We start from the raw sequence: 11,231 nt of genomic DNA, 5'->3' as shown, positions 1-11,231 counted from the left end.
CTCTTATAGTATATATATACTGATTTGGTATCAAGTTAAGCGAAATTATCAGCTTTAATGATATCAATACATATTGATTTAGTATCAGTTAAGCTAAAATTATCAGCGTTAATGATACCAATACAGTATATGATATTGATTTAGTATCAGCTAAGCGAAAATTATCAGTCTTAATGAATGGGGTATAGGTTTAATTATTTATGAGAGAATGAGTATTTCAGGAATTACTTTGAGTTTGGGTATGAACTTGTAATTATTTTGGATTTTCTGATCCATATTAAGTGAGAAATAATACATTTCTTAAGAAAAATATTTAAGGATGCTTTTCTATCACTTTTTCTTCCTGAAATTAGGTATGGAAAAAACATAAGTGCACGCTTCGATCACAGGAGTGAGAAAATAAGTTGATGAATGACAACATTAAACTAACAAATATTTATTTTGCCTAAGATTCAAATAATAAAAAGATAAATTCTTGTAGAAATTACAAATATTAAGAACATTCCAACAAAAATTAAAAGATTTAGCACTATCACATATATTAGGAACCTCTTTGGTGTGATAACAAATGTTCTTTCATTTTGATTAATTTTATTTACTACATTTTTAAATAGTAATCTTTGTTCTTTGATATATTGGCTTCTCAATTAGTGATCTTTAATGAAATAATCAAACATTAATTTATGTGAAAAAATCTAAAATGTTTAATTTATTTATTTATGACCCATTCTACTTTGGTGTTTCTAAGAATTTCATGATGTGAATGATTTTACAAAATCAACACTATAAAGATCATGTTTATGACAACATTTGGAATATTTCTATGTAACACGATAAATAGAGGCATGAAGGTTCTCATTGATACACTTAAAAATATTTGAACATACATATTGGAAGAATAAGAAAAAATTTCTCTCGTCTCACTACTTCTATTGCTTGTGTCATATTTTTGTTTTAATTTTACAGTACATTATCAATACTAAATTTTTATTTTTGTAAGTATTTTTCGAAGTTGAATTCCACATATTATTTGTTAAAGTGGTGTAACAAAAATTAGTCCATTTGTTGTGCATTCATCCGTGAAAAGGTGAGGTACTAATGCATTTTGTCCTATTTTAATATTGCCACTTCATGACCCTAACTTATTCTTAAGGAAATTTCATATTGATGAGGTATTTAATTACATTATTGACTCTTTTTGTGCCTATAACCGTTAATTTAAGTCTTAATACATCACTATAATAATAATATACTTGTGACGAAATCATGCTGCCCCATTGATTTTCTTTATTTCATAGTGTGAATATGACAGTAGTGCATAATAGGTTTGAAAGAAACTAAAGTGGCTAAATGTATAAATATGTGTGTGGAAGGACAAAATAATTGTAGGCATCATTGTGATAATTATAAACGGAAGAAAAGTATGAATTCTCAAAATTATCCTTCAAAAGTGAAGACAAATTTTACCATCAATTTGGCATGAAAGGTATCCGACATGTGGTTATGGTGTAATCTAATTAATTTAATAAGTTTTATAAATTCTCCATCAAAATAAAGAAATAAAAAGTGATGATGCACTTGACCTCTCAAAGTGATGTTGAGGTGTGTTATACAAATATAATAAATGTCGAAGAAAGACAATATGATTCTATTAAAAATTTACGAAGCACATACATGTGATCACATGAGTCTATTACTTAGATAGAATGAGACTTGTGAAGCATCGTAAATGCTCTTTCATTCTTGAAAATGAATATGTTAATTTGCATAAAAGTTATGAATAAAAAATATATTTATGTATTTTTAGATAAATGTTACAACTTACCTCTATGGGTGATTTGAGATTAAAAAAACATTTTGACATAAGTGATCATTGATTGTGTAATTTTTAGTATGTCACAAATATTGTGGTATATTTTATTATTAACTATCGAAAGGAAAAAAGAAAGAAATAATTCTCACCTATAAAAATTGTAGTCATGACTAAATTGAATATTATTGTGTCATCGCATAAACTTGTCATTGGTTGTGTACCTATGATACAACAAGAGTAAAGCAAGAAACAATTGTTGCATGTAATGATTTTGACCATGAAAATCGTAATAATTTTCTCCTTGAAAGAAATGTCACCATACAAATAGTGTTATAAAATATGTGATAGTACACAAAATCGAAAGCTCCTGAAGAGCTAATGTGTTACTACGCCGATGAATGAAAGTGTTCATCATATTGAGATTATAATAAGTCTCTAAAAGAAATTGTTAAGTTTCCACAATAATTGTCAAATTATATATATATATATAATATATATTAAAAGAGAACCGTATGCCCGCCTACGTGGCGCCACCACAAATCAGAATTTCCTTTTAATTTATTTATTTCCAAAACTAGCCTTCCCTTTTCATGAAAAGTTGTGACTTTTATGAATAGTTGTTACTCTTATGAAAAGTTGCGACTTTTATGAAGAGTTGCGACTTTTATGAAAAATTGTAACTTTTATGAAAGGTTGTGCCCTTTCCGAAGGGTTGTAGCTTTTCCAAAGAATTGTGACATTTCCGATAAGTCACAATAAGGGTAATGCTAAATGGCTAGAGAATTTGGCTAGAATTTGGCCAGAAAATTTAAAAATTGTATAATATCTTTTTTATTTTAAAATAAACTGATCTTTTTTACATTTTTTAGTTAAAAGGGTAAAAATATTTTTAAAAGGTAAAATAACATAGGTAAAAATTATTCTGGCCAAAAGGATTTTTCCGTCACAATAAAAATGTATTCACACTACCCTTTGTTCTCTATAAATAGAGAGATTTCCTCTCATTTTAAAACAAAAATTCTGAACTACTTCTTCTTCTGCACAATTAAATATTCATGTACTTGGTCCTATTGAGTGGCTCACAAATCACAATACCATTGTGTTTCAATACACTGATGAATAGAATCGTTCTATCCTGAGAGGATCTATTCATTTAAACCTCGGGTACTAGAGGGAAATAATTTCCTTAAGGTGACATTGTGCATTCAATGGGCTCATTTTTTTCCTTTCTATCCTGATATGTTTTCTTACAGTCATTAATTTATGTTTATGTATTAATTATTGTTTTTGAGTACATGTTTTAAACTTTGCTGTTTATGTTTCTACAAAGTTATTGTTATAAGTATTTGTTAGTACAGATTAATTAACACATGTTAATTGAGTATTCACACAAGTTTTCTCTATTGAAATTGTTAAAGGTACAACAAAAAAATTTCTTAAAGATCTATACTACCATCTCTTGAAGACAAAATTCAAATTTGGTATGTTATTGTAAGGACATAAAGACTTTAAAAACTTTATCACACCTTAATGTGCGAAGTGAACCACGAAAAAAAGACAAGAATTAATAAATTTTTGACATGGGTTCAAGGATGTGCTAGATGACCTATAGAGGAATATGATTAGACTGGAGCCTCTTTTAATCCCAAAGACCTAGATAACTACACATTAAATTAATTGTTCATATTCAATATGAAGCATGGACAGATTCTCAAGTTTACTGCAAGTTGTATTTACTTTTCTTGAAGTAACAAATGTGTTTCTCGACACTGTGATTGGAATAGAAGGGTAGTTTTAAATTGAACTTCATCACTCTGGTATGTTGATTTTTAAAAAACACTCAAATAAACTGAATAGTTTTATATAATATTTCCCCTTTTCAAGTGTATATAATAAGTTGAATTGTTGTCCAATATGATACATTCCCCCTTTAATTTTTCATTTTAATAATTACTTATGATACATTTAAATGAAGAACTTTAAAATGATATATGTAAAGCAAACGGTAGGGCTGAACTTTCTACACATTAGAATTAGAATATTTATTCACTTTTTTCAGTCTTTTAAAATTTATTTATCCCTTCACAAACGATTATTTATTTATTAGAAAATTTAATATATCTGGTTGATGTTCATTTGATTCCCCAAAAATATCAAATAGAAACACTTCTTGGAAGCAAAAGGATAAATTATAAAATCAAATTAAAGATGATTGATTGAAGGATAAAATATTAAGATGTTATAATTATCATCTTTCTTTACATTATTAATGTTTGTTACTACATAATCTTGTATGTAAGATAATATAGTGTTTTAGTTTTAGTGGCTGATAGATTTTAAGTATTATTTTATAAATTGATATTAAATTTCCGCGCGAAGCGCGGGTGATTTTACTAGTGACTTATATTTGAAGAGATTTAATATCTTCATATTACTACGATTGAGTTGGATTATAAATATTTACATAAAATTTTATCTTCCTTTTTTTCATGTTTGTGGTACATAAATATAGACATGGTGATGAAATCTGACGATGGTAAATAAATACTATTGTTTTTTTTTTATTGTTATTGAATAAAATTAAGAAGAAAATAAGTATTATTTCCTACTTATTTATTAGTAGTTAAAGTGATTTTAAAAGAAAAGAAAAAAATATAGTTTTTTAAAAGTAATGTTTTTATCGGGAAAAATATATAGTTAAAAAAGAAAAAAAAATAGTAATTACTCCCTCTATTTAAAAAAGAATTATCTCCTTTCCTTTTTATAGTTGTTTCAAAAAGAATAACATCTTTCTTTTTTTGGTAACATTTTAATTTCAATTTTTCACGTGTCATGTTTAAGGCCAGAAGATTAAAAGACAATTTTGTACATTTGACATAACTTTAATTTAGGACCACAAGATTCTAAAGTCTTCTTTATTTTCTTAAACTTCGTATCAAGTCAAACTAGGTCATTCTTTGTGAAACGGAGGGAGTTGATAATTGATATATTTGACTCATTAATTAACAAAAAAATGTTTTTGGATCAAATTATTAGGAATATGAATATATTTAGATCAAATTATTTGTATTTCTCTCTTTTTCGTTATATTTAAACACTGGAACATCACTTTCTCCCTCTCAATCCATCACTGCTCCATTGGAAGGCTTCACCCAGGTAAACATTTTTCTTCTCTTATCTCCTCTTTTTTCCCACACCCCAAAACAGTGACGATTATTTTTCCCCTTCCCTTCTTTTTGTTTTGGTGTTCATCGTGTGCTTGAGTTGTGAATGTGATAATTGAAGTTCGGATCAAATAGGAGTTGTGGTGTGTATTGTGAGTAGCAAACTATAATTCCCGCATCTTCACGGATTTTGGGAAGCTAATTCATAGCTGTAGAGTGCTAAAACTTGCAAAGAAAAACTATGCACTCTAAGTGTTCGATTAGTTGCCTGAACAATTTTTTTTTAACGACTGTTGTGTCCGGGCTAACTTTCATGCATCTCTCGAGTAATTTTACATGATACCTGTTGCTCCCAAATGCACACACAGGTGTACGCGGACATGCAAGTAATATAGTGACTTTAAAAAAGTAGGATTATCGAACCTAAGGACTTGTTGATCATTAACTATCTATCAAATTACATTGATTCTAATTATTTATGCAACTGTGCCACAAGAGTTTGATTAATATTGGAATACTAAGAATGCAAGAATGAAAGAAGTATACTAACTAACAATGATTCAACTTCAAGATAATGTTAAAAATAAATGGGAAATTCCAGGGTTGCAGCATAACTAAGAATTCATGCTTCACATATCTTGTATGGATTTCAGATGACTATCAAATTACTGATTTACAAGGTTAATTTTATGATTATGATCTTTCGACCTCTAATCACCTACCCTAGTTGACAGTCGTTGAGAGGATTTTGATTCAATCAATTGGTGAGCATTAAAGCTATCTTCTTGTTTCGTAACCAAACACGGCACTTAGGTATATCTCTATACTAAACACAAATCAATTCAAGTGAGTATTTCATGTTTTATCTCTCTATTCCTCTCTCGAGTTCAAAAGTAGACAATATATTTATTTTAATGGTAATCAAGCATCAAAATACTAATTCAAGAACACCAGAATAATTTATACAATAACCAACTTCATCCATAAAATTAATGTTCAACAATCATTCATAGTCGCAACCCCAGAACAAGGATTCTTAACTACTAAGACTAATCAAAATCACAAAGATAATTATTTTTATGCAAAGTAATGTCTAAGAGAGGAAGAAGAAGAAGAAGAAGAAGAAAAGATCCCTAAGGGTGAATATTATCTCGTGCCTCTTGCACTTGAAAAGTATGATGGTTTCCTCCAAAAGAGGCACAATGTTCTATTTATAGGGTTAGGGAAAATAATCCCTTTTTCTTCTTGGATTCAGAATCCTAAAATTGGAATTTTTCGTTGGGGCTTTCGTGGGGCGGCGCATCACCATAGCGCCAAATCTGGGGCTTCAATAGTTTGTGGTATGGCGCGGCGCACCACCAGTGCGCCAGGCCTAGGGAGCCAGTAGTTTAGGGCCTGGGGAGACACGCCACCAGTGCGCCACAACCCAGATTTCTCTTGATTGTTCTCTTTCGTGTACTCCTCTTATTTGTTTCCAAGCTTTTTGCCCTTGCTTCAACTCCTATTTACTTGATTCTTGCATCATTTTCTTGCAATATCTAATCACATATTTTAGTGCACAATTACCACAATACTCATCAAAACACAACCAATAGAGTAAAGAATGCTCTTAAAACTAAAGGTACATGCAGGTAAAATATAGTAAACGAACATATAAATACGCCCAAGATCAATACCTTCCACCTTTCACCAGCAACGTGTATCAGGTAACTCTATCCACCAAGGTTAGGATGGATGGGAAGAATCACCTAGTATTTTTTGTCTCCGCTCTCCACTGAGTTTTGAACCTGAGACCTCATTTTCTCAAGGACGGTAACAACTCATCTAATGAAAATGTAGCAGTCGCCTCAACCCACCTTGTGATTAATTGTGCTAAACTGGTATATATGTGATTGTAGTCACTTCGGAACATGTTGTAATGGTGAGGCACACACATTTTTTCAAATATTATTTTTATATAATAAATTATTTGATGAAAAATATTCTTAATCTAGTTCTATTCATTCAAATTCTACACATCTTTAGTTAAGAAGAGACTATTGTGAATATATAATTTTGATTCTTCTCAATTATTTTCCTGAGATTTCTGCAGTAAATATCTCTAAAAACTTATGTTTTCAAAACTTAAAAATTTAACAAAGAAAAAGCAACAAATCATATCAACCATTCTGAGATAAGATAATAATTATAATTTCTAAAGTTGCCATTTGTCTTGGGAGCATGTAGAGAATCATACTCATCGATTTTCATTCATTTGTAAACATGGAGAAAATAACCAATATCCAATATGAAATTTAATATAATTATTCCTGAAACATAAATAGGGCATATTTATCCCTAAAAGAGTAAAATTATTACATTTGAATTCACTATAACTACGTACAAGCTTGCAATAAACGAAAAAAGTAATAATATTTTACTAATGATAGCGTATTCGTCAAGTATGATTTGATAAATACATCACAAAAATAAGGTCATATGCCATCCTATCCCATTTCCAAACAAAATGAAAAATTATGGAACAAAATCAATAATCGTGGTTAAAACACTAATAATTTAAAAAAATGTAAGAGAAAAAAACTCTCTATTGAAAGAGTTCCAAATGAAGGATAGAAGTGATCATAATGAAGAACTGAGAAAAAAGTGAACACAGATAGGGGCGGAGCTAAGCGGAGGTTCGTGGGTTCAAGCGAACCCAGTAGCTTTTCCGTACCTTGTATTTGTATTAAAAAACTAACTAAATATATATATATATATATATATATATATATATATATATATATTAACTTGTGAACCCCCTAATAAAATTGGTTGATGGCTCAGTGGTAAGGAAGGGGCCATGGTAATGTTTTCCACACTAGTGTTGTGGGTTCGAACCCTACTATCAATAGAAGTTTCTCAAAGAAGCATGCACACAGAAAATAGGTAACAACTACAATTTCTCCTCTAAAACGCTATAAATGCAAATGTGTCAGCTACTGAATCAATTACAAAGAAGCATATGCATATTTAGTTTTGCTCCCCATGCACGCTTGCTTGCTTCCGCAGCCACCAGTTCGTCGAGCTCCTCATCCACACATGCTTCATGCTTCTCACTCTCCTAATTACTGAATCCTTATTTACTTCCCTTTTTTTTAAAAAAAATTCTATGACTTAATTAAGTGGCTATGCATAATTACTGTTGTGTTCACTTCATCATTGGGTCTATCGTTGCTGTACTGCCAAACAGGGGGAAGCTGGTTCTGTTTTCAAAGCCTTTTTTGGTGGTCATGGCCTATTTAATGTATTCTGTTCGCTTTTTCATTGGTCTGAATTCTGAAACATGGCAAGAGTTTATTATGCTGAGTACCTGATTGGACTTTGGTGGTAACTTATATTGCTCTTTTTTTTTGTGCACTGAAGTTTTCTTCCAGCATTTCCATAAGTTAGCCAACCAAACGTTTGCTTTAATAGGTCCATAAGTTTATTAATTTAACCCTAACATGCCTGAGATTGAGGTATAGTTGTTGTTGAATGAAAAACTATGAGTCTCCTGTGTCCGGTGGTTGGGGGGAGAAGAAACTCATATAACAATATGCAAATAATATAAGAGAAGAGTCTTGGTTTCAAATGCATCACTAAAGTAATTTGAATACATCTTTCTTGCACATGTTTTTCTATATAAGTTTAAACAGTACATTTTAAAGCATGTCTTTGCTTATATTTTCAGATCTGGCATTTCTTTTGTCCAGTCAACATACCCTTCAAGTGCTTGGAGTTGTATTACTCTACAAACTAAACTACACTGAGACTTGGCTATGTTTTTGACAAGCAATGTCCACCGTGCTCCTTTGCATGTGAGTGTGTCTTCTCTATCCCAATTGAACTCCCAAAGTGTCTTTTCTGTGAAGTACGCTGTAAAGTTGTTGAAAAAGTTAGCTGATGATGGGAACTTCAAATTGGGAAAAGTTGTCCATGCACTTCTTATTGTATCTAATCATGCCTCAGAAGACAACGTAATTCAGAATAATTGTCTCATTAATCTCTACTCAAGGTGTGGACAACTTGCTATGGCTCGGCACATATTCAACAGATTGCAGCAACGAAATATAGTTTCTTGGAGCACTTTAATGACAGGATATTTGCACAATGGGTTTACTTGGGAAGTACCCAAATTGTTGAAAGACATGGTTTCAGTGGATAATTTATTTCCAAATGAGTATATCTTGTCTACTGTACTTTCTTCTTGTTCTAATGGTGGTTTGCTACACGAAGGGCAGCAGTGTCATGCATTAGTGTTGAAATCAGGATTAGTGTTTCATCAGTATGTGAAGAATGCTCTTCTATCCTTGTATACAATGTCTTCAGATATGGAAGGGGTTCTGGAAATCTTGAAGTCTGTTCCTGGATCAAGCAACATTACTGATAATGTTGTACTAAAGGGCTTCTTGGATCATGGGTATATAAATGAAGCATTGGATGTCTTCTCAAGGATGTTGTCTGAGGGCTCAGTGGGGGACAAAATCAGCTATGTGAATATATTTGGTCTTTGTGCTCGTCTCAAGGATTTGAAATTGGGTCAGCAAGTTCATTGCAGAATGTTGAAGTCGGGTCTTCAGCTTGATGTGTTTTTAAGCAGTGCAGTCATGGACATGTATGGAAAGTGTGGTGAAATTTTAGGTGCAAGATATATCTTTCATTCTTATCCTGACCATAATGTGGTGTCTTGGACAACAATCTTGGCTGCAAATTTCCAAAATGAGTGCTTTGAGGAAGCCCTGAAAATGTTCTTACAAATGGAACTTCAGAATGTTGTGCCAAATGAATACACATTTGCAGTATTGTTGCATTCTTGTGCGGGTCTATCAGCACTTGGGTGCGGGAAAACATTACATGCACGTGTTGAGAAGACAGGACATGGAACTTTTGTCGTAGTGGGGAATGCTCTAATCAATATGTATGTTAGGAGTGGCCATATTGAAGCCGCTAGGGCCTTATTTTCAAACATGATATGTCGAGATACTGTTACTTGGAATTTGATAATATCAGGTTTCTCTCATCATGGGCTTGGTGAGGACGCATTGTATATGTTTCAGGACATGTTAGCTGCCAAAGAGCAACCAAGCTATGTAACCTTTATTGGGGTTCTTTTGGCTTGTGGACATTTGGGTAGGATAGAAGAAGGATTTTACTACTTACAGCATCTAATGAGGGACTTTGGCCTTGAACCTGGGTTGGAGCACTATACCTGTGTTGTAGGGCTCCTAGGTAAAGCTGGGAAACTTGATGAGGCTGAGAAGTTCATGAGGTCGACGCCAATCACATGGGATGTTATTGCTTGGCGTACTTTGCTAAATGCTTGTAACGTCCACCGCAATTATGGTTTAGGACAGAAAGTGGCAGACCATTTGTTACAATTGAACCCCAACGACGTGGGAACCTATATCTTGTTGTCCAATATGCATGCCAAGGTGAAAAGGTGGGATGGTGTAGCAAAGATGCGGAAGTTATTAAGAGAAAGGAACATAAAGAAAGAACCAGGATTGAGCTGGACTGAAATACGAAATGAAACTCATATGTTTGTTTCTGATGACACTCAACACCCAGAGACAGCTCAAATCCATGAGAAGGTGAGAAAATTGTTGGCTGAAATAAAACCATTGGGTTATATTCCAGACACGGCTTCTGTCTTGCATGATGTTGAGCAAGAACAACAAGAGGGTTATCTTAGTTACCACAGCGAAAAGCTGGCTGTCGCATATGCTCTCATGAAAACACCATCCCAAGCACCAATTCATGTTATTAAGAATCTCAGGATATGCGATGATTGCCATTCTGCTTTGAAGCTTATCTCGAAGGTGACAATGAGAGTGATAGTTGTAAGAGATGTCAATCGATTCCACAGTTTTCAAAATGGGTCCTGTTCGTGTGCAGATTATTGGTGAATCATCACATGATTGACAATTAGTTTCTTCCAAGGTGTCGAAGGATATTTTTCCCAAACTCACATAATCATATCTCAGCCAACCAGAAGTAGTGAGCTTAAATAAAGCTTTCTTAACCAGCAATCATGTAAGTTTTCTGAAATAGTCATTCATCATATAATAAGTTTGTTTCTAGCTTCCAAAATACTGACCCATTTTTTCTGTAATTGAGAAATCCTCAAGGGCCAATGGCCCACGGTTCAAAACCTGGTGGAGTATCTACTTCAGTTTTTTGTCCTTCCTTAGTATCTACTTCTTCAATTTGTGTGATCCTTTAATCCCTCAAGTTCT

General features: G+C 32.4%; 1 protein-coding gene across 1 annotated transcript; it reads left to right on the top strand.

The window, feature by feature from the left end:
* The first annotated feature begins 4,902 nt into the window (after window positions 1–4,902).
* Window positions 4,903–10,950, top strand: LOC125818063 (pentatricopeptide repeat-containing protein At5g39680). Its single transcript, XM_049497573.1, has 2 exons — window positions 4,903–4,969; window positions 8,687–10,950. The coding sequence occupies exon 2, from the start codon at window positions 8,775–8,777 to the stop codon at window positions 10,899–10,901; it is 2,127 nt and encodes a 708-aa protein (XP_049353530.1). The 5' UTR covers window positions 4,903–4,969; window positions 8,687–8,774; the 3' UTR covers window positions 10,902–10,950.
* Window positions 10,951–11,231: the final 281 nt, after the last annotated feature.

The sequence above is a fragment of the Solanum verrucosum genome, unplaced genomic scaffold (genome assembly GCF_900185275.1).
Source record: "Solanum verrucosum unplaced genomic scaffold, falcon-dt-bn FXZP01000253.1, whole genome shotgun sequence".
NCBI classification, from domain to species: domain Eukaryota; kingdom Viridiplantae; phylum Streptophyta; class Magnoliopsida; order Solanales; family Solanaceae; genus Solanum; species Solanum verrucosum.
The sequence above is the reverse complement of the archived record's forward strand: the minus strand, read 5'-3'. Positions and strand labels throughout refer to the sequence as shown.

Excerpts from the sequence above, each read along its gene's own strand:
- LOC125818063 (XM_049497573.1), top strand. The coding sequence starts at position 8,775 with ATGTTTTTGACAAGCAATGTCCACCGTGCTCCTTTGCATGTGAGTGTG.